Raw genomic sequence first — 25,632 nt, forward strand, 5'->3', positions numbered from 1 at the left:
AAAGATGGCTACCGATCGCCAAGGAGCAGACGACGGCAAGGATGTAACGCATCTCGCGAGCGACGAGGGGCAGGAGTCGACCAGAGATACGCGCCTCTTGGTAAGTGGTGCAACGCCGCGACGCAGCACTGCAGCGCTTGACTGACGGCCCATGGCGGCGTAGGAAACCCTCGGCTACAAGCCGGTAAGCGCACAACGCTGGCCATGGAGATGCGGCCGGGAAACTCACTTCGCTAGGTCTTGCACAGGACGTTCAACGTTTTCCACAACTTTGCGACAACCTTTGGTGGGTGTATTGCTGTGGGCTTTGGTCCCCGATTGAAATAAGAGCTGACTTCTTCCAGCTGCACTCTATTTCATCGGCGGTGTCCGCGTGACTTTCTCTATAGGCATCGCCGCGGGAGGCAATCTTGCATACTGGTATCTTCAGACCTCCGTATTTGCCATCAGCGAAAGAAGTCTGTTGCTGATAGCTTCGTAGGACGAGTTTTCTCGTGACCTGCGTCTTCACCTTCATCACTGCTGCTGTGATTGCAGAGATCTGCTCTTCACTCCCTCTCGCAGGATCCATCTACTTGTGGGCAGCTGAAGCTGGGGGCCCTCGTTATGGCAGATTTTTTGGCTTCATTGTAGCGTGGTGGAGCACCACTGCCTGGACAACATTCTGTGCGAGTGTGTTACGAGATCCTTTCTACTCGTCCTACGTATCCCGGTCTTCCTGACTAAGAATGCTATAGGCAACACCCAATCCGCTGTTAACTACATGCTTTCCGTAAGCCACCTCATTGCGCAGTTTGTTCTCCCCGTCTCTCTAACATTTTCGTCAGGAAATCGTTGTTTTCAAACTTGATTTCCCATCAGACCCCTCGAGTATCAAGTTTCGGGCCGTTCAATGGATAGCTACGGAAGTGATGCTGGCTCTGGCAGCCATCTGGAATCTCCTACCCCGTGAGTGGTAATCTGAGTGCCGCACAACAGACTCATTAACGCTGATTGCACTTGTAGCACGTTACTTCAAGTGGATATTCTACTTGTCTACCACTTTCGTCTTGCTCGATTTCATTCTGAACATGATCTGGTTGCCTGTCGCCGCCAGCAAGAGCACCTATGGCTTCAGGTCTGCGCACGATGCCTTTCTGACTACGTATAACGGGACAGGCGCACCGGCGGCTTGGAACTGGTGTCTCTCCTATCTTGCGACGGCTGGTATTCTCATCGGATTCGACGCCTCGGGCCACGTCGCCGAGGAAACTAAGAACGCCAGCGTTGCTGCTGCCCAGGGTATCTTCTGGAGCACAGTCACTAGCGGCATTGGGGGGTTTATCGTTGTTATTCTGTTTCTATTCTGCGTTGTAAGTTGGTACTCGAAGCAGGCGTGTTTTGCAATGTTGGTACTAACGAGTATACTGCTTTAGCCTGACGCAGACACATTATTCTCTTTTGGTAGTGCTCAACCGTTCGTCCCATTATATGCGGCCATTCTTGGAGAAAGAGCACACATCGTCATGAACATCATTTGCATTGTTGCGCTCTGGTTTGTGGGTGTTCACTATTTGAGCTAAAAGATGATCCGCGAATGCTGACAGACAACTCAGAATACCGCCATTGCCGTCCTAGCCGCATCGCGCCTAGTCTTTGCAGTGGCGCGTGATGGCGTTTTGCCATGGTCCTCTTGGGTCTCCAAGGTCGTCGACGGCCAGCCACGTAACGCCGTTTTAGTCGTTTGGGGAGTGGCTTCCATCATCACCTGCACCATTCTTCCGTCATCTGCGGCATTTACCTCCTTGGTATCAGCAGCCGGGGTTCCTTCGGCCGCCGCTTATGGTCTCATCTGCATCTGCCGCCTCTTCTTGACACCAAATCACTTTCCGAAGCCTGCGTGGAGCCTGGGGCGTTGGAGCAAGCCCTTCCAAGCTATCTCTGTGCTCTGGAACGGATGGGTTGTTGCTGTGCTATTCTCACCCTATGTTTTCCCTGTTGAGGCAGCAACGTTCAACTACGCCCCAGTGATCATGGGAATTGTGACCATATTTGCCGTTCTTTCCTGGTGGTCCATCCCAGCGGAACAATGGCTTCCATCGCAGCGCATTCAAGAAACATTGCTTGCTGGAGAAAGGCATACTGAAGAGTAGGACACACGATTACTTGATAAGCGCATAAACTGCAAAACCTACAGAGCAAACTTTGCCGTCAGAATCTGTAATCTATTTGTCTATTAAGAACAACCCAGTCAACGATGCCTTATAATCAGTATCTAGATAATGCCAATCTTCGAAGCTACTGTATGCTGTTTCAGGACAAAACGGAACTTAGTTTCTAAGAGCCTGGGTTGCCACCTTTTCTTCTCCCTTCTTTTCTTGCGGAACGGCGGCCTCTATGTCAGGCCTGTCAGAGTCGGATCCCAGAACCGAAGAGCCTTCTTGCGCAATGGGCTCGTTCTCCAGCCTCGTTTCCAGGTCCGGATGCTTTAGCTTCCACCTCTTCATATACCACGTGCCAAACATCAAGAATGCCCACATGGCAACCTCAAACACGGTAGCTGCAGGGTACCCGTGGGGATACCGCGGTGCTTCAACCGTCGGGAACGTGAACAGAGGAACCCAGATCTGGCCACAGAAGCCCAATGTCATCATTGAGGAAATAATAAGACCTCGTTCACCATAGTTCTCCTTGAGAGTGGAGTTGAGCCAGGAATACTGTTTGAAGTTGTGAGCGTGAGCACCTTCTCTTATAAGGAAAGTCGAAACCGCTTACCAAGATTGGGGAAGCCATTCCAGAAAACCCTCCAAAGTAGAAGGCGCAGAACTTTAGGACGTCAGGGACATTCCATACCGAGAGAACGATGCATGCAAACAGCACGAAGGACTGTAATATGTCAGCGCCGCATCCTCGAAGCGTGTTCCAAAACTCGTTACTTACCGCTTGGAAGGACCAGATTCCACGAAGACTCAAGCAGCCAGCCAATGTGGTCCCAAGCCACGAGGACAAAGCGCGCAGAAGATCGATAAAGGTCGGCAGAATGTTGACCAACTCGATTGAATAATCAGAAGCACGGAGCCACAGGGCCATGTAGCCCGTCCAGTAAGTCGCCTGGCATAAAAAGCTGCGAAGCATCAGCATAGGTACAGGAAGTCACGTAGTTGACGAAATTGTTGACTGACATGTAACAGGGGACACAAATCCACCACATCGGGCGAGAGAGCGTGTACTTGAAGGTCTTCCAGGTGATGCCTTCTTGTTCGACGGTCGGAATTCTCTTGACAGCAAGGGCATGGTCTTCTGGGGTGAAGTACCACCTCCTTGGTGAGGTGGGTAGTCCGGGCCAGAACGCGAAGCCCATGAAGGAAATGGGCAACGTGATTATTCCTTGAACGATAAACAACCAGCGCCACCCAGCACGCCCAAAAACGCCATTCATGTTGCGGTAGATCGCCGCCTGCAGGTAACCGCTAAACATGGACCCGAGGGAGTTGCCCATGAACCAGACGCCGGCACGCTTGAAGAGCTCCTCGTTCTTGAACCAACTGCCAACTATGGCCTGGTTAGCTGATCAAACCAAACAGAGAACCGATTCATGGGAGGGACTCACGAATGAGATGAGTGCCTCCAAAGGATGAAGCCTCAAGAAAGCCAGTGATGGCCCGCAAGATGTAGAGGTGCCAGCTATGCTTGATCTCCGACTGACAGAAAGCAATGACTGCCCAGATGATTTGCAGGGAAGGAAGAAGGAACGGTGCACTGTGACTCATTAGCATGGCGTTGTCTTTGCTATGGCGCATTGTTGGTTGCGGGTCTACATCTTGGCTTTGGTCTGAAGAGTCATGAGTGGGATTTGCCCGATCACATAAGCCGTGTTGTCTGGCCGCCAGTCAGCGTTGCTCACGACAAGGTCGCTACCGCGGAGCCAACTTACAAGCCACAACATAGTAATTGAGCTCATTACCCCAAGCGCCAAGGTCTTCTCTCATCCCCGAGACGTATGCATTTGTGACATTTTGCTGCCCGAGGAACTGTTGGAAGTGTTAGCCTTTTGCTGGCAGTGAGCCAACGTCGATGATGGTTGAATACTGACTCTACAAAAGACTGTGTGTTCCAGCCAAGTTAGCTACTTTCTTTCTATAAGCATAGTTGGCTTGTAATTAGGTTACTCACAACTCAAACATCCGAAGACGAGAATCGCCAAGTCCAGTTTTCTGAGCAGTTTTCTCTCCGCCGCTGGATAGTGGGAGGCTGTTGACGTCAGTTGTGTTTCTTGGCATGACCTACAAAGATGTCAAAACACTTACGATACCAATCAAACACAGAGACCACCACTGCCCCCACCTTATTCTTCTTCAGTGCTGGAATAATGCCACCCATTATTGACACAATTTGCTACGGAGCACGGGTATCCAAGATGAAGCCGCGTCCAGTACTCCAGCTCAAGAGGCGTTATATATATCTGCCTATGAAAGGAAACACGTTCAAAATCCCCGCTTCTCTCCGGTTTTCGCCCGTCATGCCAACAGACTTATAACGGCTTGCCACTCTTGACCCTCGCCCCCCCCGTCTTAGCCTTCAAGCGGAGTCTTGTGTGCGGCATGCTTTTCTTCGGGCTTCACCCGTCCAGGCGGCCCAAATCCGACCTCGCGCATACACCCAAGAGCCTCACCCACTATTCGCCATCGAGCCAGAAATGGCGACAATCCAGTCGCGCGGGGGCAGATGCGAGATAGCGGATATCGACCATGTTGGTAATTTCCCGACGCGGCAATGGTATCGCGAGCCCAGGCGCACGCAAAGTCCGAGTCCTGCCGAGCTCGGTGGCTTTCCGGCCGCCAGCGTTACACCGCGTGCCAGTATGATTGACTGGTGATTGGAGACGGCTGGAGTTGTTTTATCCCTTGGCGTAGATGCCCCGGCGCCGCGGTCGTGCGAGAGCCGAAGGCGTGCGGCGGGGGTAGGGATTGCGCCATCCGATATCAGATGATGACATATGGCGATCTCGCTTCTCCAGGCGAATTCAGCCAAACAGAGCTCTCCCGTTGTGTATCGATCCCGCGGGGTAATCTGAAGCTGTGTAATCAAGAGGCATGGAGCAAAACCCGCTCGCTGTTATTGGTCTTTCCATGGTCGAGGTTTCAATGGAGGTGTGTGCGGGAACGGGTGCCGCATCGGCTCAACTTGTGTTCGTCCGCGCAATCCAGAAATCCCACAACTGGCTTCGCAGTCAGCTTGACAGTTAAATGGCGAGCTTGGAACCCCAGGGGTTGGACAAATTGAGTTCTTGACAGAGATCTGCTACCTCAGAAAACATACCTCGCCTCACCCACCCAAAATGCCTTCCGCCGTGTCCCAGTTGTACCAATACACCCACGTCCCCGAAACAGAGGAGAACCTTGATTGGGCTGACCGTACGTATTTGCCTGAGAGCCCCTGTCTCGAGGGTCTTGGGAGCTGCTGAACTAACTACTCTCTGCAGTTCCGACCATTGACCTCGCCAAATATGGCACACCAGAGGGCAACAAAGAGCTCGCCCAGACACTGATTGAGGCCATTCGCACAAAGGGGTTCTTTTACGTCATCAACTATGGCATCTCGCAAGAGGCCGTTGACACACAATTTGCTCTCGGTCAGAAATTCTACGAGCTTCCCCTGGAAGAGAAACTCAAGTACGAACCGGACCTGGACTCGGGAGACTACAACGGGTATCGTCCCGCGGGTAGACGGTTCCTGAGCGGCGGTCTCAAGGACAAGACGGAAGTCTGGAACATGGCCAGTAAGTCTTGTCAATACCCAACAATATTTATCACGTATGGGGAGACGGCCCACGACTGACGTTATGCGCTTATGCAGCCAAGGCTGGACACATCACACAGCCCCTCCCCAAGCTGTTGGAGGACCGCAAGGAAGAGATTGAGGGTTTTGCCAAGGTACCTTGAACAAGCGCTGCCATCACCGGCACACTCGCGAGCTCCGGCGCTGACAAACTGTCCCAGAACCTGCACGACAAGGTGCTGGATCCTCTGAACCACCTTATCGCTCTGGCACTGGAGCTGCCTGAGGACTTCTTCACAAAGATACACAAGTGGGAGACGCACGACGAGTCCCACCTGCGGTACATGAAGTACTCAAAGTTCACCCCCGAGGAGATTGAGAAGCTCGAGGACGGCCTGTGGTCCCGCGGACACACGGACCTAGGCACCATCACCCTCCTGTTCCGGCAGCCGGTGGCGGCGCTGCAGATCAGGGACCACAAGACCGGCGAGTGGAAATGGGCGAAGCCGCTGGATGGCAGTCTGACCGTCAACACCTGCGACGCCCTCAGCTTCCTGACCGGGGGTTACGTCAAGTCGACCGTCCACAGGGTGAGTCCCCCCCCCCCCGTTGTTTTCGTCCAAAGCCTATTCGTAGATACCGCGTGTCATGCTGACTTGGAATGACAGGTTGCGGTGCCGCCCAAGGACCAGCGTCACGTTGACCGCCTTGGACTGCTGTACTTTGCTCGTCCGCAGAACGACGTCGTGCTCAAGACCATCGACTCGCCGGTGCTAAAGCGCGAGGGCTTCACCCAGAACGAGTTCGAGGCCGGCGGCCACCGCGTCCCGACGATGGGAGAGTTCACCACCCTCAAGCAGTCGTGGCAGCAGCGGAAGGGCGTCAGCTATCAGTCGTCCGAGGGGCAGGAGATCCTCCCGGGCTTCAAGGGGCAATACTTTCAGTAAGATACGAATCAAGTCGGGAAAAGGTCGGACAGAACACCGAGCGGACCGGGTGCTTGTTTGCTAATCCCCGCATAGCGATAAATGAACAAAAGACCGAAGCCAGAACAGCGGACATGGGTATAATAGAAGTGGGGATGTGCCGTAGTTACGTGAGAGGTTTCTTGCAGCTTTTGTTAGTTGTATCAGTAAAACATAAATACAAGATTCCGTTCAAATTCAAGATTTTGCGATATTACTCCGCTTTCTGCTGCATCATTGCCACTCCCGCGCTGGAATCGTGTCTCTTGCAGCAACGCATCGTATACTGAGCAACACACGTTGTCACTTGCTACGCTGCAACGGTAACTGACCTCAAATGTAAGCGAATCTGGTAATATTTGCATGGAACCTCGACTCAGTCACGTCTTCAGTTCCTTCGCGTTTAGCCTTGGCTGTAGAAAGAACACCGCATGGCCCGGGGTGCGCCGACGGCGGCCGTGTGGGCGGCGACGGGGAACTCTCGATGCCGATGGGAACCCCGATCAGATCACTACCCCACGGTCTCGGGCTCGTTCTACATGCCTCTGGAAAGGATGGTTTCCAGCTCAAAGTATCTTGTTGTAGCGCTTTCGTTAGACATGGCTCTTTTATAGGTCGGATCCGAGCTTGGTAGCATGTGTTTGTTGTAGTAGCGAAAGTAAAGAGTAGCATCAATGATCAAGTATATCTATGTCCTCCAAAATCTACCGAGGGCTTTATCTTTCTCGTCTTCTCTCTCTTTCTTCCCTTTTTTTTTTTCTTTCTTTTTTTTTTCTATCTTTTTTTTTTTGGCTGCCTTTAATGTAAAGGATGGGCAGTGAAATAGGCGTACCCTTCTTCCGCAATTGGTACGTTGATCAGCGACAATGGCGAGTATGAACTACAAGTGACTATCAGACGCCATGTGTATGTGTCTGAAAATGGGACTACCCCAAACGCTAGTAGAACTATTTTTTCTCATTCAAGCGTTTTCTTCAAGGCCATTTGAACATCACGTCACTAACGCGTTTAATTGCAACAACTATGGGAAGAATCTTACGGGTGTAATGATAGTTATTCTAGAGGTATATTGCATGTAAATCAAGCCAAAAGGGAAACTGATCAGAACAAGGGAGGAAGTCTATAAAGCCAAAGTACAAGAACAGCAGTATTAGACTTCGCGAGTCGTATCAACGAGAAGCGGAGCCTCCAAGACCACTCTTGCAGACGACCGAGCCAGTGTTCGGCTGCTTGATCTTGCTGCCCGTATATTTCCAGAGACCCTTACAAGTGGAAATCATGCTCAGGTTGTTAGTGATGTGATACCGTCCTTGTTGGCGTAGCCGATCTTCACCAAAACAGCGTTGTCGTCGGCGCTGCTGCACTGGCAGTCGACGGCGAGGGTGCCGCTCTAAGACGTGACCCAGCTTCAAGCCGTCATGGTCACGACGTCCTTCTCCTTGGTTGGGGGCGCATATCCAGTGCCAGTGCCAGTGCCAGTGGCGGGTGCGCACTTGGAGTTGTCGGAGAGAGTCGCGCCAGTCAGAGAAAGGGCAGAGGGGACCCCAGAGCTGGCCGTTGGAGTCGCGTCCGGGTCCCTTGGTCAGGAGCGAGTAACTGCGGAAATCATGGGGGCTGCCAGGCTGGATCCACTCGGACACGGGCATGACGTACTTGTCGGCGACGATGCGGTTCTCGGTCGCAGAACCAACAAATGCACGAAGGGTCCAAGTCGTGGCTTGGTGGAGGAACACTCCTCGACACACGGCTCCTGAGGAGTCTGGGAAGACAAGTAGGAAGGCATCGGCGATAAAGAGGTTGGACGGTGTAGATCTAGCAAGGGAAAAAGACGGTTCGAGAACACGGACTAACGATTTTTACTTGCGCAGCTGATATGCAAGTAAAAGAATGCAGGATTTAGCGAAGCCAGGATCACTCGGCTAGGCCAAAAGGCTTGCAGTACCGACAATCTAGCTCGATTTATGCCAAAGGCAACATCATGCGCGCTTTATGCGCCTAACACCTGGAGTCAAGCGAGGAGCATTGGAGGAGCAGAGACACAACGCCCTTCAGCGGTTCGGACTCGAAGTTGGGCCGTTTTGACACAAGGCGCCGTTCGTGTGGTAGGTATCGTACAATGACCTCCCATGTTGCGACAGCTGGGGTCTGACTCGGTGTGTGTCGTTTGTTTGGTTCAACGATGCAGTGACGGCATCAGTAGTATTAGAAAGACAGCACAATCCAGACAAGATTAGGTAATCCCCCCCGCTAAAGATTTAAGCTTCCCGTCAGCGGGGAGTGGGGGTCCTCTCTTGGGCAGGGGCGCTAAGAGACATTAAGCGAGACTAACGCCTTTACCTAGGTACCTAGGTACCTAGGAATGGCACTGATCAGGAAACAGCGTGACAGCGTGCGTGCACATTCCCCAGTTTCCTCCTTCCGCTTCGCGTCTCACGCATTGATTGATTGTTCTTGTCCCAGCCACATCTTCTCTTTTCCAATTCCGGCGACTCTCTCTGCATTCCAACGCCCGCCTCCTCCACCGTTTCTCGTCTTTGACCTACTACCTATGGCTTTACCCTGCTGCTTCCGCTGGGTTGCCGTCTCGAGTCCCAATTCGAGTTTCATGCCGGAACCTGACGATGTTCGTCCGATGTTGAGACGCCCTGCTTCACAAACTTCGGCCGGAGAGTTACGTTATCCTCTCGTGTCCACGATATGTAGCGACATCAACACCCATTCCCTGTCAAAGTGGCGCACGGTAGTCTGCCGAACTTGTGCCCTTGTTCGTTAACACGGCCGGCTTGCTGCCTGGCTACCGCATTGCGGCCGAGGGGTCTTGTCTGGCCCTTCTGACCGGCCTTCGCCCAGTTGCTTCTGCGACTAGACGCCAGCCATCTCGTCACCTCTGAAAAGTCAGAGGCAAAGTGCGCTTGTCGTGATTCGCACAAGGCCGGTGCGGAAGCAACATCCCTGTCGCCCGGCCCGGCCCTCTGAAATTCGCATTCATCGGCGATCCCTTATTTATGCCGGCCGGCCATCCCCATGCTACAAGAGCAGACCGCACACTGATTTGCAAAATTGTAGGTCGGAACGACTGGCAGAGCCGTACGCTAGTCAATTTTCCGCGTCTTTCACCCACGAGGTCTGCATTCAATGGCCTTCCCGTACTGCCCACCAGCACGCCCATCCAGCTGAGCCAGTTTAGTGGGGCTGTTGAACCGGGGTCCTGAAGGCTGATGGTCATTCAATGTTCCAGACTCCACCCCTGCTCTGCATCCTCTCGTTCACCGACTACAGACTTGCATCTACCGCGTCCTTTGTATCTGGTTTTGATTACTCAGGGCTGAGACGAATGCCTCCTGGACACCAATAAGGACAGCGACTTAGCGCTACCGCCGTTGAACGTCGAGGTCCAAACGGGAGTACTATTAGCCCGGCATGGCGCTCGCGATATCTGCCTCGATGCCTCGTTACATCTCAAAGCTTTGCCGAGGATGAGCGGGTCATGGCCACGAGTTTCTGGCTTGAGCGGTCTAGGCATCTGCCTAGTCTTGGTCCAAACCACTCCAGTACTATTGCTGTCGTTGTGGCTTTTTCTATCTAGTGCCCGACGTGGACCCAGCCGAGTTGGCCTGGATCGTGGCGTCTCGCACCATGGGTCAACGGGAACGATGGCTCGGATTGGTCAAGGGTAAACTTGTCACAATTTCAATTGAACAGTCTTCCTCGTTCTTGGCATCTGGGAAGGAAGGTTGCTCATCAGTCTCATCGCACTCTATCCACTTCCAAATCTCCTAGTCGCGAAGGCGTCGCCACCCGTCTTGGCCACCACCCGTCACCTCGGAGCTTTCTCTGGCATCACCAGTCCTTGCGTTTACCATTCCTCCTCTCCCAAAAAGGTTTTCCTTACCCTTCGCCAGTCCTTCGCTGTCGTCCTCGCTCTTGTCTCGGGCACTCTTGCCAAAGATTGGGAGAGCCCCGAGTATAAGTGGCTTTACGAGTTCCCTCTTCCCATCCCCCCTCCAAAGACGGAGAAATTGTACGTCAGACACCTTTGATTACCTACCCCAACCTGTCTGAATGTGCTCAATAGCTAACACGTTACCGCAGCCCCAGCCAACCGATCATCGACCCCGTGACTGGAAAGAAGATTAGATACTACGAGATTGAAATCAAGGAGTTCACCGCTCAGGTTTATCCTAACCTCGGACCCGCCAAATTGGTCGGCTACCATGGTATCTCGCCAGGTCCAACGTTCCTAATGGAGCGTGGCGAGGAGGCAGTTGTCCGCTTCACTAACCATGCCAAGTTGGCAAACTCCGTTCATTCTCACTGCTCGCCTTCCGTGAGCATTTCCCCATCGGCCCGACTTGGTATCATCCGCTGACAGTATCACGACCACGCAATCGACCACACCGCCTAGAACGCCTATTTCGGCCATACTGGTGCTTACATACTTCACGACTCTAATGAGGATATACTCGGCCTCCCATCAGGGTATGGAGTCTATGACATCCCCCTTATCTTGGCTGCAAAGCAATTTAACCAGGACGGCTCTTTGTACTCCCCGGCCAAAGAAGAAGCCAGTCTCTACGGAGATGTTATCCACGTCAACGGACAGCTAAGGCCCTACCTTAGGGTCGAGCCGCGCAAGTACCGCTTCCGTCTCCTCGATGCCTCAATTTCCCGCACTTTCTTCCTTTACCTGGAGGATATTCAGCATAACAGAGTTCGTTTTGATGTCATCTCCTCTGACGCCGGCCTCCTCACTGGTCCCCAGAGTGTGACGGAGCTCTACATATCCATGGCTGAACGTTACGAGATCGTCCTCGACTTCTCTTTTTCCAAGGGCCAGAACATTACCATGCACAACACCAGAAGCTTCGCCGCAGACATTGATTACCTCCACACCGACAAGGTCATGCACTTCGTTGCTGGCGACAACACAGTCAGCGATACGACGTCAGTCCCCTCGGCCCTCCGCACGGTGCCCTTCCCTAAGGACAAGGCAGGAATCGACCAGCACTTTCGCTTCGAGCGCCAAGGCGGCTCCTGGCGCATCAACGGTGTCACCTTTGCCGATGTCAACAACCGCGTGCTCGCCAGGCCGAAGCGTGGCACCATTGAGGTCTGGGAGCTCGAGAACAGCTCCGGCGGCTGGAGCCACCCAATCCACATCCACCTCGTCGACTGCCGCGTCGTCAAGCGCGTCAACGGCCGCAGCAACGTCGTGTTCCCGTACGAGTCACAGGGCCTCAAGGACGTTGTCTGCCTCGGCCCGGGCGAGACCGTCACCGTTGAGGTGCGCTACGCTCCCTGGCCCGGCGTGTACATGTTCCACTTCCACAACCTGATCCACGAAGACCATGAGATGATGGCCGCATTCAACGTGTCTGTCCTCGCGGACCTGGGATACTACGAGACGCAGCTCGCGGATCCCGAGTGGCGAGCCAAGACGGAGGATCCCGCTGCCTACGTCTTCAACGCGGTCAAGTCGCGCATCGAGTACATGGCCAAGTTCCAGCCTTACAACAATGTCGAAGAGGTTGAGAGCAGGCTGGACGCCTACTGGGCCACCAAGACTAACGCCCCGTCTACAAGCTCGACGGCCTCAACGCTGATTGTCAGCACCACGCCTACATCCACTCCTGTCAGCCCGACCATCACTGCCAAGCCTACCACGACGAGCATGTCGGACGACGACAAGAAGAAGGACGACGACAAGAAAAATGTATCCACCACCACTACGATGAAAAAGAAGCGCGGCATGCGCGCTCGCCGGGTTGACATGGAGATGCCCAAGCGCACCACGGCGGCTTTTCGGTGCGACGCCTCGCATCAATTTGTAGTTTGCTGCACACATTATTTTATACATGCTAGATTGATTCATATTTGACTGAGCCTTCTCATGAGGTGAGCGTAAATAGTCCAAGGCCTTGCGTCGCTTTGCATGAATGGTTATGTCGCTTTCGCCTTCTTTCCGACTGCCTAGCTTGAAATATGCTGATGGTGGTCCAATCCACGTCAAACATGTACTCTGCTGCGAGCTGGTAGGGATATGTCCCATGCCGCATGACCCGTATCCAAGCTCAAGGGGGTCAAAGTTCACTTCTCGCAAATGCACATGTCTAACAGACCCTGCTCCCATCCCTTGATGACCTGACCATTGCCAATCTTGAAGTTGGAAGGGGATTTCCCGGTCGCAGCTGGCGACGAATTGCGATGCGTCAGTCTGCAAGGGTGCCGCATTAGTGCTGACAGCGCTGGAGGCCAGACTGCCAAAGGCGCATCAGATCACATCCATACTGACTGTTGCGGCTCTGCTCCACACACCTTTATCCTCGATGGGGTTCCGTCCCTTCCCCCGGAGCTCTTTGCTCCTGGAGACCCCAGCCAAACTCTCTGGCGCACTCCAGTATCGCCAGTCTCCCAGTTTTACCTATTGGAGTTATATACAGCAAGGATCGAATAGGCTGCAGTGTCACTGAGTGGATAACAGGAGTAAGTGGACAGACAGTTCTCGGAGAGCTGGATGATCAGATGATAAGAAATGGGGGGGGGGGGGGCATGCTCGAAACAGGTTGGCGACTGCTACAAGCGCCACGTCAGGCAGATACAAGAGTCAACTCGCATGAATGCGTCCGTTCTGCGCTAAACACCCCTGTGGTAGTAGATAGATCGGCTGTCTTTTTCGTGGTTGTGGCTGTGGGGGTGCACGCGGATGCGCCGCCCTTCATTCAGGAATTCCTCACAGCCCTATCAACCTCCTGAGAAAATCCACGACGTATAAGAAGTCTGGTACATTCCCTTTCAGAGGTCTCTCATTCCTCTCAGTTCAATCCAAGGGTGTTTCGGCCCCTAATTCCCCAACCTGTCATATTCACATGACACTGAACCCCGACGGAATTGAAACGCTGGACTTTGGCCGAACCGCAGCGTCGGCGAGTGTATAAGTATATCCTACCCTAACTTCTTTTCATGCCTTCTCACTGCACCACCAAGACCATTCGATATTTCAACCAAGACTTCAACCCAAAGTTCTGCTTCATGCTTCCTTTCTCCCCTCACAGGTGCTGACGGTCGTCGACGAGACGGCTTGACTTCCCAGCTGGCAACAACCGGTGAAGCACGTGCTGCCATGGACTCCTCGGGTCCAGGCGGACCAGCGTGCGAACCATTGAGGCAACTCAGATGCCTCGTCAGGCTCTGGACTCTGGCGAACCATTGATGATGCCTAAACACCAGGCAGAATGAGGCGTCACGAGGCAGATCCCGAGGCGAAAAGTGAAGCGGGAAAGTGAGGCGGGATGGCCTCATACCGCGTCACCTTGCATGGGGCAGGAGCGTCACGCATTCTCACCGACATTGCCTTGATTGGACCCACGTCAACAACGCCAACGTCTGTAATCATTGCGAAACCGACACAAGAATCCTGACGCCACACGCACATGCTGCCTTGAGCTTTATCGACTTTCATTTCATTGGAAGAACAGCCTGGGGACTTGGCCAATCTCCTTTTGTCGTCCGTCTCTGCTTCGCCCGGCCACAGTTGGTCGAAGAGCGCCGAGTAGCTTCACACCGTAGCTGCATATCGCCGAATCCTTGCTCTCGCCATCGCGCTTCATTGACTGAATGATCTGGGCAGGGTGTCGGCGTCCCCATCCTTCACGCCAGGGGTGTGAGGGGCTGGACTTGAAGTCAAGTCAGGCTCAGCTTCAGTGACGCGGTTTAGCATGATTTGCCGCGCTAATCTCCTACACGGCTTAGAGAACTATGAAGGATTCACGACGACAGTTTCCGCCGGGACCGATGGGAGCTTCGATTTGTGCGGCGCTCTGGCTTTTCCCTCCAGCCGAATCGTGATTCATCGAATTCCGGCGCCCGGGCGAGTGCCGGCTCTGGATCCCGTTATCTCGGCAATATGCCGCTCGACTTCGAGATTGTCTCAAGATACGAAGATGTCAAAGTCGTCATCTTTTCGAGAGTTTCACGGAGATGAAAGTCCAAAGACGAACGATTTTTACAGACTCAACACGGTTCTTGACCGACAACTACATGGGCCATGTCCGGGCATGAGCCTTACAAGTTTTAGTGCTGATTTGGTCCGAATTCACATCTGGATTACATCCTCGATGGGCCAGCTCTTCTACTCCAAACTTTCACATATTCAGCTAACAGCTGTCATGGATAAATGCATCCGCCCTGATGAGCCGGCGGCTAGTGTAGAGCGTGAAGTACACCCTCCGTGATGCTAACCGGAACCCCTGTGGGAATTGTATCAACAGCTCGCAACTAATTGGCGACGCAGCAGATTCCCCACACAGACAACATCTCGGATCACAGATACACTAGCTCTGGCGCCTCTCGACTTGCATGCGTTGCGGGCGTTGGATTGAGAGGAAGGCGTCGAGTTATCTTGGCTATTCAACAACTGCCCGCCAGGTTCATTGGCCAGTGCATCGCTTCAATATCTCATGATTTCTGCTCCGCACTCTCTTGACAGGGGTTGGATTTCGCACTTTGTTCAAGCCTAGACTCGGGTCTGGTGTGCGAGGAAATGGTTCGCATTCCCGCCATGAGGGACTGTGTAAAATCAAAAAGGAACGGAAAGACCTGGCATCCTGAGGAAGCCGGCGTCTGCATCACGGGCTATCACCACTTTCCCACCATTTTACGAGAATCTACTCGTGAGCGAGATCCAGCTTCCGGCCTTGCCAAAACACCAATCCAAGGCATCTGACCGTTTCTGCCTAGAACATCCTTGTGATCATGGGCGGGTGTTCCGAGGAATCTGTTTACAAGGGGTACATGATCCGCCTCCCGTTGTCAAACGCACGGAGCAGATGATGCTGTGGTGTGCTGACTAGACCGGACACAGCCATACGGGGCCGAATCCGCCGCACAAGTACTCTTCTCATGCGTCGGAGGAACTCGCGAAGAGCAGAAGCTCCAAATACAGCAGCGAGCTCCCATCCGATGAACCGAGCGCGTATCGAGCCTCTTTCAACAACGCCGACATTGCCACGAGCGAAGAACAAGGCAAAGCGAGAGTCGAGGCGGAGATGAAGAGAGCACTGCGCCAGTTTTATGGCAACTAGCCTCGACGACGCATCGACGGCAGCGTGCAGAGAAGCCCCCCGGGGCTATCGGACACCTCTCAAAAGGCACTTGGGGGTATTCTGGCCTCGACCGTCAGTGAGCTGGCTGTGATGGCGATGGGGTTCTTCCGCTCTCTGCAGCCGTCTGGTTAGTTGCCACCTCTGGGTTAATTATTTGGAGGTTCTTGTTTGTGACTCTGCGCAAGGAGTCGGTGCTTGGTATGGGAACGGCGTTCGAAAGGAAGGGGAAAAGGACATGAACCACGTTTGCATTCGGGATTTTTGTTTCGAAGCAGGCTTTGTAACGACAAGAGGCATCAGCTCTCATCTTTGGATAACAGTAACTCGCATAAACTAATACCCAGATGTATCTTCCTGTTGGGATTGTTCGCTCGTGAGCTATCATTCTCGGGATGACATTTGCGGGTACTTTACCCAGACTCACGTCGCATCCCAAAGCCATAGGTAGTTGGTGTTTCTTCCAGCAGCGCAAGCTTCTTACTATGGACGGGAATGTCCAGCCAATGAGATTCCTACTTGGCTGTCTGTGACTACCAACCTGCCCAGGTACTGAATGAAGGAATGTGGCGGACGACTGCCGGCTGCCTCCAGAGTCGCCACCCAGACTTGGGTCTAGATTGAGCAAGGAGCATCGTGCTGGGGTCTTGCCCAGAAAAGGTTGCTTAGTGCGGCACTTTCCCCGGTCCGGTTGGGTATGTACCACCCACCCCCGACTCCTTCCACTTATCATGATCTACTGCCTGCCTGCCTGTCTACCTAGGTACCTACTCAGGCAAGCACATGTCATAACTCGAAGAAGGCGCGGTGAGGCAAGACTGCTCCTACCGGCGCTTTCCTCTCGCCTTTCAGAGCGTCCCTCATGTTCCAACAACAGCAAGACGACAACGCTGACGTCCTTTCCTAGATACCTGATCACGTATCTCCTTGGCACTAGTTACGTACCATCCGTCTTTGGACCACAACCACTCGCCTAAACGGAAGTTGCCCATGTGGAAAGTCTGCAGCGACACAGCAGCACCTCTGACGGCAATCACGGCTGAACGACCGGACTCCGCCTCTCGGCATCACAACTCGACCACCGACGTGAAGAAAAACCAGCACTGTTTCTACATCAAAACCCTATTGCCCCCAGGGCATCACCCATAAGCACGCCGGCTTAGGCTGATTACAAAGCTTGGCCTCGTATTGCGGCCGTCTAGCCTCTCCGCCTTATACTTGCACCGCCTTCAGGAACGCCCGGCTCTCGTTGCCCTGCGTCACCTTGGCCAGCGGCGTGAGATGGGCCTCCTTGGCCTCCGAACTTCCCTGCAGCTGCCGAATATACGCCTGCGCAACTCTGAGCCAGTTCGCCTTCTCTCCCCTGCTGGCGCCCTGTCCTTCCCACACCCAGACGGCCCGTCCCCCATCATCCAGCAAGAACACGTCCTGTCCGTCAAAGTCCGAAAGCGCCGCCCGACTGCCATCCTTGACTATGTCGAACTTGAGCTCGCCCGAAGCATCGCTGAGCCGGAAGAGCTTCTGGGGCCTTTCGCCAGCGTGCGCCTTGGACGCTGACCGGACCGGCCTGGGGCACTGGAACCCGGACTGCGGCGTATCGTCGTCGCCTCCGAGGAGCTTGACGATGACACGGGATCGCGACTCTTCCTGAGCCAGAACCTCGACGTCGATGTGCTTAGCCAGGGTCATGTCGTTGACCACCTGCGCCGCCTTGGCCTTCTCCATCGGGCTGCAGCTCTTGCCCTGCCACTGCCAGATCTTATTGCCCGTATCCAGCACAAAGACGTCGCTCTCGTCCAGACTCTGCCACGTCGGCTCCACCTCGTGCACCACCACTCCGTTGGCGCCCACGGACGGATTCTTGAAAATGCGCAAAAGGGTAAGGATCTCCTCCTTGGGCCCCCCGTCCTCGACATGCCGGAATCCGGATCTGACGCCACCCGAGCGAATTGAGATGCGAGGAAACAGTCCCAAAAACTCGTCGGATGGCGCCGACTGCAGCTCACGATGCTGTGTCGCAGCCCCGTGCAGGAACTCGTCGAGCTCTACTGTCTTGTACGCAGCCGTGCCGGCCTCGTCCTGCGAAGTGTGGGCCCCGAGCCAGAAGAAGATGTCGTGGCCTAGCTTCTCAGTTCCATCCTTGCTGCCGACCTTGTACGAGTGGAGAACGATATAGCTGTCACCGTCCATGAACTGGCCGTACTTCTCCTTCGGCCACGGCTTGACCTCAAAGTCCTCGATGCGCCAGACATGTAGCCCTGTCGACTGGCCGACCTCCCCATCATTCCAAGCCGGCTCGGTAGCCGCAGACTTGTATTTCACCTGGTGGTCGATGTCCGTGCCAATGAGTTCGACATTACTATCCTTGATATCGTACTCCTTGAGATGCACAAGACCTTGGTTTGGCGCCATGATTTCGTTCAAAAGATTTGTAGGAAAGAAGCTGACAAAATTTGTCCAGGTCGAATACACGAGTCGACACGTCCGTCAGTGTTGCAAGCATAAATAAGGCGGAAGTTGATCAAGGGTGACCAAGAATAGCGTTTTAACGTCATCGGACACGGACATTCTGAAAGGTGGCTCAGTCATTCACAGTGGAGCGCCGCTCCTCAGCTTGTGCGGGGATCAACGAATTCAATTGGGCCGTCGTCGCGGCTTCCTTGCAGCAGTATCGCGAAGCCACACGAGATCCCTCAATCAGGTACATACAGGTACAATGCCCCACGAACGCCTCGGCAAGATTCCAGTAAGATGCAAGACGCCCTGGCGCCAGCCTTGCTCTCGATATGCTTTTGCGTCTAAAATCGGAAACAGATGGCCCGTGAGGGGGAAACAATGGAAAACACACTCTCCACACCCCCACGCCATAGCCGTCTCAGTTGAAGGGAGTGTTGAAGCCAAGCCAGTCCGACTCTGGATCTGGTAGCCCTGTAGTCCTCATGGAATCACCGCCCAGTCCGCTCATGACCTGCGGCTGCAGCAGATTCGTATGGCCGTTCGCTACTCTTGTCGGCTCCGAGATTTTGGGGTAGTTGAAAAAGTCGAAGACGTCAATATTGTCCAATTCGCTCAATGATGTTACCTGAGTCGACGTCGGCTCCAATCCGGACCGTCGAGTGGCGGATGTCAATGTTACCAAATCGTGGGCGCTCCTAGGAGACACACTATTAGCGAAGAGCGGGGACCGAGTGAGGGACTCGGGATACTCACTTTCTCATGGCGGCGAAGCTCATGTCGCCTTGACGGCCCCGTTGTACCACCCGAGCGAGGATCTTGGCATAGTTGTTCGCTACCTCCCAATACTGCCCGACGTGACGCAGCGTTTCGATGAAGAAATCAATCTTTGGGTCAACAGGGCAACCGACGGTTGCGGCGTGGATGAGCAGCAATCTCGCGGCCACCCACAGGGAAAATGCAAACGGGGGCCCCAAAAGATCAAGACCGTTCGCCTCGAAGACGTCTTGCGCAATATCGCCCAGACTTTGCACGGCAGACAAGCACCTTTGCATCGCATAGTGCGATGGGACAAAGATGTGCGACCTCACGGTGGGGTACGCAGCAGATGAATGCAGACGCACGACCGACGTGACATAGGCGCTATGCAGCATAAACCAGTTGGCGACGCGGCTTGCTGGATCGGAGTGGCACAGGGCCGATATTCTGCTATACTCGCTCGGCAAGCTCTGCAGCCAGCTGTCGAGCGCACTGTCCAGCGATCTGTATGTGTTGCGCCAGACAGCCATGTCGGCCGATGACGTTACGTTGATGGGTGTCTTGAGAAAGTCGTGGACTTTGCTGAGGATTCGCAATATCTCGCAATGATACGAGAAACTGCCAAGGTTTTCGGGTTTGTTTATTTCTGGACTACCCATCTGGTCGGACGACGGGCTCCATGACCTCGTTTCGACGGGAACGTTTCGAGAAAACAGGTCGTACGAACACGGCAGGCCGCGCTTCATCTTTTTGTCCTCGAGCATGAAGTCAAATGTGGTTGTTGCAATCGTTGCATATCGATCGAGGAGGTAAACCATCCAGCAAAGCCGACGACGGCCCTCGTCTTCGATCCACGATTCAGGTCGGCCCATAACAACACGGCGGATCGAGCCGGTGTTTGGTGTATCCTCAACTTCGGCTGTGAGGTACACGCTGCTCTCCTCGCAGAGGTCCAGCTGCCTCACGTTTTGGGCGAGGAGTGCGAGCATGTTCCAGCCGCGGGGTCCGTTTGAAGTTCCCAGCTCATCCAGGCAGAGGATAACCAAAGCCCTCAGCGCCGCAATGCTGACGTTCTCCATGGCGTATATCTGCACCCGGTGTTTCGATAGTGCATGGTGGTGGGAGCACATCTCGGGCGACAATCGCGGGTCTTTCAGGAACCTCAGGGTAGTTGCAACTATGGCGTGCAAGAGAACCCTATCGGCCTCGTTGAGGGATGTCGAACCGAAGAAGGCGCCGAAGGTTGTCTTGCGGTCCAGGATGGGACACCACGTGTTGCAATGCTTGAAGTACAGGTCGACAAGCGTGTACAACAAGTCGTGTGATGGGAATTCGGACACGGTCGGAACAGACGATGCATCTTTTCGAGGCGCGGCCGCGCTGAGTGATGCCCCCGTTTGATTGAAAGATTCGCTTGCTGAGAGATTCAGGAGGGCCTGTACCGAGGTTCGATCACCACTCTGGAGGGCTCCCTGCGCATCACCACCCTGCCAGAAAGGGCCCGAAAAGGCTGACGTTCTGTCATTCGACGTGGGCGTTGGTCTGGGAAGACCGGGGCCTGGGCTGACGCCATTGGTATCCTGATGTGATGCCTCGACTTGCGAGGGCGCCTGACTGCTGATGGCTGGCGAGAGACCAGGAGGAGCGGCGACGTGGTCGTTGGATATGTGCTCTTCCACCCGACGGCCAAGGGCCTGTAGAAGAGCATCGAGCCTGTTGACCTTGGCCTCAAGTTCAAGACTGAAGCCAATGCGACTCCCGGGTTTCTGTCTTTCCAGGTAGACACAGGTCCGATTGTGTCGGGCACACCATGAGCATGCAGGCTCTGCACGATCACACTTCACCTTCCTTGCTTTGCACAGCTCGCATCTGGAAATCAGTCAGCTGACGTCGGTTCATTACATCCGGGGTGTCACAATATCGGCGGCAAGCAACGTACGACGTCTTTTGGTGCTTTTCCCGTTTGCGCTTCCTCGGGGGGCCACCCGAGCCGTTGTTGGTCGTGTCATCACCGCTTGAGCCCTCGTCGTGACTGAACACCGAGTTCGCTTCCTCCTCGGCCATTTGTTGCGAACGTGCATTCGTGTCTGACATGTTTGTCCCATTGTCGTGGGAACTCCACATTTCCCCTTTTTACTTGACAGACTGCGATGGCGTTGCTCTTATCAGAACACTTTTGGATGTAGCCTTGAAGAGTTTGGCCGAGTTTGATGTCAGGGAGTGGTCATTTCACGAGTAGGCGGGCATGCAGCAGCAGCAGCAGCAGCAGCAGTAGCTGACGGCAGACGAGCAGACAAGTAAGTCGCCTCAGCTAGTTAGAGCTAGGATGCTGCTGCAGAGAAGGGTTACGCCACAGCACCTGGAGACGGCGCATGGGTTATATCCGGCCTTGTCCGCGTTGGTTGGCCGCGGCAGAAGGGGAATCTACCGTGAGCGGCCGACTGTCAGTCTGCCCTGCTGATCCGTCGCCGGGCTTATATCAGTCAAGATCGTCTTGTGTGGGTGTGTGCGCAAACCTGCAGAGCTGCAGCCTGCAAGTCGAGCAGTGGAGAGAGTGGGAAATGAGCGCCGAGTCTTCAGCGAGAGGCAAAATTGCTGGTGGACCATGGTAGGGGTAGGGGAAAGTTCGGCGACTCAAGCCCGCGATAAGCGACTTTGTCAGCAAAACGAGCCGCGGGGCTCGTCGGGGTTCTCGCCCGACACACAAAAGCCCGGCAGAAGGATGCGAACAATGATGAAAAAGATCCAATTATTGACCCACTATCATCCACAGTAAAAGAGTCGCATCTTCTCTGGACAGCGACATAACTACTCAACCACTGCCAACTCATGTCAGGCTGAGCTACATGCACTATCATGCTACCGAAGACGACGGAAAGGCACGGTCAAAAGACTTCTCTCACAGCGCACCAACCACCCGAGCCCAGAGCTCTCGTCCACCGGAAACCCCGGGTACAAGCACAGCCATGGGACAGACTAAAAGGATAGAGTAAGACTGTTACGTCCGATGATGGACTATCGGGGCGCATTAGGGGCAGTTACGAGAGTGAAAGCCATTTCCGACGAATAGACACCACAGAGGACCGACGATGCTGTTATTACATGGCTATAACAGGACATGCAGGAACCGCGCCGCCTCTCTTCCCCTCACCTCATCTTCAAATATATTACTGGTCGGTAAAGCCTCTATTTGGCAAAGAACGCCGTACCCCGCTCCTTGCCGTCCTCCTGTCGCGCCTGTCACGTTTTATACCTAACTCCTACCAGCATCATCCTTTCGGCGATGAACCTGTCAAAAGGTGCGGGGGAGCACGGAAGGGGGCACGGCAGTCGCTTCGACGATACCTTCTCCGCAGGTTCCAAGTCCATCCAACCACTTGGCTGGTGTTCCGACGAAGTAAGTTATTTACAGTTCATCGTCGTCCTGTTTACGACTTACTTAGTGGTCGTACGAGCGGGACGGATGGAGATGCGGACACAAGTCCGATCGCATACACTCGTGGAGGGGGGGTATCAAGACAGAGATGCAACATACTGCGGATTTCCCTGTAACCGCCGACTTGGTTGACAGGCAAAGGCAAAGCAGCACCTTGCACACACGCGCGCGCAAAGTCTGGCCGAGGTAAAAAATTCGTCATACCGTCGTCATCCTACTTATGATACAGAACGGGTTCTTTTCCACAAGACGCCGAAAAGCGCATGCGCATATGCCATCGTGATTGGAGATCTCTCAGACAACAGAATGTGGTATATCGAAAGAGAAAACAAAATCGGAAAGGAACAAGAAAATGTCACAACGTGAAAAGTAGACCCTCTGAAGAGATGTTTTAGCTTGACCAGCCCTTGCTCATCTGGACGGCTTTTTCCCAGCGGCCAAACCGCTCGGAAGCCTCCTCGTCAGAGATGGCGGGCTTGAAGATGGTGCGGCCCTCAAGATTGATGTCCTTCAGCTCGTCAAAGTTCTTCCACACCCCCACAGCAAAGCCTGCTGCAATGGCCGCGCCAAGGGCCGTGGTCTCGCGCATGCCTGGGCGGTTAACAGGGATGCCAATGATGTCGGACTGGGTCTGTTACATGGGTCAGCCTGTTTTCTCCCGAGGTTCGGATAAGGTCCGGCTGTAGGGGGGGGGGGTTCTTCTTCTGTAAGCACTTACCTGCATGACGAGATCGGAGTTGCACATGCCACCGTCGACGGCGAGCTCGGTCAGAGCTGCGCCGCTGTCCTTCTCCATGGAATCCAGGATGGCCTTGGTCTGGAAGCAAGTGGCTTCGAGAGTGGCACGAGCAATGTGACCACGTTGAGTGTAGGCAGTGATGCCGAAAATGGTACCGCGGGCATCATCGATCCAGTACGGGGCGAATAGGCCGCTAAATGCAGTGACGAAGGTGCATCCGCCGTTGTCCTCGACAGTCTCGGCGAGCGCGCTGAGCTTGGAGGACGACTCCATGAAACCCAAGTTGTCAACAAGAAACTTGACACTGGAGCCCGCAACAGCAATGCTGCCCTCGAGGGCATACATGGTCTTGCCAGGGCCAAAGTCGAAAGCGACGGTGGTCAAGAGGCCGTGAGAAGAGATGACGGGCTTGGGACCAATGTTATAGAGTAAGAAGCAACCGGTGCCGTAAGTGTTCTTGGCAAGGCCAGCAGTGAAGCCTTTCTGCCCGACCAGGGCAGCGGACTGGTCACCCAAGCAGCCCGTGATCTTGGTGCCGCTCAGCAAGGTGTTGTGCAAGGAACCGTAGGCCTCGGGGTCCGAAGAGCGGACAATCTTGGCGAGCTTGACCTTCTTGGGGTCGATCCTGAACCAATCGATGAGGTCCTCGTCGTACTGGAGAGTATGGATATTCATGAACATGGTACGGGCAGCATTGGAGGGGTCGGAAACGTAGACATCGCGGGCGGTGCCGCCATTGAGCTTGTACACCAACCAGGTATCAATGGTGCCGAAGGCCAGAACACCACGCTCATAGGCGTCCTTGACCTCGGGGACGTTGTCAATCAGCCAGAGAAGCTTGCCGACGGAGGGGTATGTGGAAAGAGGAAGACCGCATCGCTGGGTGAGCTCGCTGGCGCCGAGGCGTTGCTTCAGTCGGCGGACGAGGTCCTTGGTACGGGTATCGGTCCAGACGATGGCGTTGTACAGGGCCTTGCCGGTGGTTGTGTCCCAGAGGACAGTGGTCTCTCTCTGATTGGTGATGCCGACAGCCTTGATCTGGTCGCGGGAGTGGCCTTGGGTCTCAAAAGCCTTGACGGCGCCGTCAATGCACTTCTCGACCGAGGAAACAAGCTCCTCGGGATCGTGCTCGTGCCAGCTGTCGCAACTCTCATTAGCCTCCGAAACTACAGCACGGCTCCGATAAGCCGGTTGAAGTAGCGCGCGCGCGCGCGAGCACAGGCGCAACTTACCCCGGATTGGGGTAGATCTGCTTGAACTCAATCTGGTGAGTCGCAATGACCTCGCCGCGGGGGTTGAAGATGAGGAAACGGGTACTCGTGGTGCCCTGATCAATGGCGCCCACGAAGGAGATGTTGGAGCCAGAGCCCCCGTTCACGGAAGCGGGAGACATGGTGGGGGAGTCTTGTTTGAAACGGCGGGGAAGAAGAGACGAGAGCATCCAAAGATGGCGTCGGCGACAAGGAAGGGGGGGGGGGGGGGGGGGGGAGCGCAACGCGGAAGACAAGAAGAGACGGGCTTGGGTATATTTTGCGAAACGGGATGGAGAGGGAGAAGAGTAAGAAGAGGGCACACGATGAAGAGCCAAGTTTCACGGGCTGACAAAATATTTGTAGGTGCCCGCGCAGGGAGGAAACTCAGCTCCAGTCTCCAAGCTCAGCGCTCCAACTCCAACAAGCAGACGGTGCACGCGGCTAGCTCCCTCCACGGGGAACGGCAACTTTTCTCAAAAAGCCACAACCCCTCATTCTCATGCATCATATCCCCTCTACCCCATCCCAGATCGTGTGGAGATATCACGAGATGAGCCCAAGGAGCTGGGCCTGGGTGAGAAATCCGCTGGTCTGTCAAAGGGGGCCGTCCCCCCAGATGCAGGATCCACTGCGACTGGGGAAACGCGAACGGGTCAAGCGGGGTGGGTTACCTTGACATGTGCTCACGAGGATGTTGAAGAACTCGGAAGGGCGAGCGCATCCTTCCACGCGAGAAGCCGGGAGGGATACATGTAGGACAAGATTCGGGGCGAAGGCACCGAGTTGGGTCGGTAATGGTTCGATACTGGCGAGCAATGTCGGCCGTGGTCAGCGAGCACAAGTGGGGGGAGACCGGGGGGGGGGAGGTAGCACCCTCTCTAGTAATGGGCTTTGATGTCATTCCCAAGTCGCACTCTACGACTGCACCAGCTTCGGTCTGCATCGGCGAGCTCCACGGAAGGCCATGGTGGGCCCGGCCGTACGCCGGTCTTTACCTACATATCCTGCGAGCAGGTCAAGAGGGGGGAGGGGCACCGGTTGCCCGAGGCTCCTTCGAAGAAAGCGGGGTCGAGAGAGACAGAGAGAGAGAGTACAAGTACGGACAAGGAGATGATGGGCTGGCTAGCGTAGCCTTTGCCCACCCGGGTTAGGCCCGTGTTCCGAGAACAGA

The 25,632-nt window shown here is 54.5% G+C and overlaps 8 protein-coding genes across 8 annotated transcripts; 4 read left to right on the forward strand and 4 right to left on the reverse strand.

Moving 5' to 3' along the window:
• Positions 1 to 4: 4 nt before the first annotated feature.
• Positions 5 to 2,132, forward strand: GLRG_09950 (uncharacterized protein; the record flags this gene model as incomplete). The annotated part of the gene is made up of 10 exons (XM_008100635.1): positions 5 to 100; positions 164 to 184; positions 238 to 286; positions 345 to 420; positions 482 to 672; positions 738 to 772; positions 828 to 948; positions 1,006 to 1,352; positions 1,416 to 1,538; positions 1,596 to 2,132. 10 exons carry the CDS (start codon positions 5 to 7, stop codon positions 2,130 to 2,132), a joined length of 1,596 nt encoding a protein of 531 aa, XP_008098826.1.
• A 177-nt stretch (positions 2,133 to 2,309) lies between these two features.
• GLRG_09951 (major facilitator superfamily transporter) lies at positions 2,310 to 4,359 on the reverse strand (the record flags this gene model as incomplete). Its single annotated transcript, XM_008100636.1, has 10 exons — positions 2,310 to 2,696; positions 2,755 to 2,865; positions 2,920 to 3,103; positions 3,162 to 3,531; positions 3,590 to 3,738; positions 3,798 to 3,858; positions 3,914 to 4,010; positions 4,073 to 4,083; positions 4,153 to 4,230; positions 4,287 to 4,359. 10 exons carry the CDS (start codon positions 4,357 to 4,359, stop codon positions 2,310 to 2,312), a joined length of 1,521 nt encoding a protein of 506 aa, XP_008098827.1.
• A 958-nt stretch (positions 4,360 to 5,317) lies between these two features.
• Positions 5,318 to 6,704, forward strand: GLRG_09952 (2OG-Fe(II) oxygenase superfamily protein; the record flags this gene model as incomplete). The annotated part of the gene is made up of 5 exons (XM_008100637.1): positions 5,318 to 5,393; positions 5,462 to 5,758; positions 5,836 to 5,912; positions 5,979 to 6,347; positions 6,426 to 6,704. The coding sequence occupies 5 exons, from the start codon at positions 5,318 to 5,320 to the stop codon at positions 6,702 to 6,704; spliced, it is 1,098 nt and encodes a 365-aa protein (XP_008098828.1).
• A 3,654-nt stretch (positions 6,705 to 10,358) lies between these two features.
• Positions 10,359 to 12,600, forward strand: GLRG_09953 (multicopper oxidase; the record flags this gene model as incomplete). The annotated part of the gene is made up of 5 exons (XM_008100638.1): positions 10,359 to 10,395; positions 10,503 to 10,743; positions 10,821 to 11,049; positions 11,254 to 12,527; positions 12,585 to 12,600. The coding sequence occupies 5 exons, from the start codon at positions 10,359 to 10,361 to the stop codon at positions 12,598 to 12,600; spliced, it is 1,797 nt and encodes a 598-aa protein (XP_008098829.1).
• Positions 12,601 to 15,261: 2,661 nt separating this feature from the next.
• GLRG_09954 (uncharacterized protein) lies at positions 15,262 to 15,802 on the forward strand (the record flags this gene model as incomplete). Its single annotated transcript, XM_008100639.1, has 3 exons — positions 15,262 to 15,339; positions 15,459 to 15,508; positions 15,583 to 15,802. 3 exons carry the CDS (start codon positions 15,262 to 15,264, stop codon positions 15,800 to 15,802), a joined length of 348 nt encoding a protein of 115 aa, XP_008098830.1.
• A 1,230-nt stretch (positions 15,803 to 17,032) lies between these two features.
• Positions 17,033 to 18,232, reverse strand: GLRG_09955 (gelsolin; the record flags this gene model as incomplete). Its single annotated transcript, XM_008100640.1, has 1 exon — positions 17,033 to 18,232. The coding sequence occupies one exon, from the start codon at positions 18,230 to 18,232 to the stop codon at positions 17,033 to 17,035; it is 1,200 nt and encodes a 399-aa protein (XP_008098831.1).
• Positions 18,233 to 18,695: 463 nt separating this feature from the next.
• GLRG_09956 (uncharacterized protein) lies at positions 18,696 to 21,127 on the reverse strand (the record flags this gene model as incomplete). The annotated part of the gene is made up of 3 exons (XM_008100641.1): positions 18,696 to 18,972; positions 19,031 to 20,902; positions 20,973 to 21,127. 3 exons carry the CDS (start codon positions 21,125 to 21,127, stop codon positions 18,696 to 18,698), a joined length of 2,304 nt encoding a protein of 767 aa, XP_008098832.1.
• Positions 21,128 to 22,860: 1,733 nt separating this feature from the next.
• On the reverse strand, positions 22,861 to 24,601 carry GLRG_09957 (glycerol kinase; the record flags this gene model as incomplete). Its single annotated transcript, XM_008100642.1, has 3 exons — positions 22,861 to 23,100; positions 23,188 to 24,346; positions 24,441 to 24,601. The coding sequence occupies 3 exons, from the start codon at positions 24,599 to 24,601 to the stop codon at positions 22,861 to 22,863; spliced, it is 1,560 nt and encodes a 519-aa protein (XP_008098833.1).
• Positions 24,602 to 25,632: the final 1,031 nt, after the last annotated feature.

This window comes from Colletotrichum graminicola (assembly GCF_000149035.1).
Source record: "Colletotrichum graminicola M1.001 genomic scaffold supercont1.54, whole genome shotgun sequence".
Taxonomy (NCBI): Eukaryota; Fungi; Ascomycota; class Sordariomycetes; order Glomerellales; family Glomerellaceae; genus Colletotrichum; species Colletotrichum graminicola.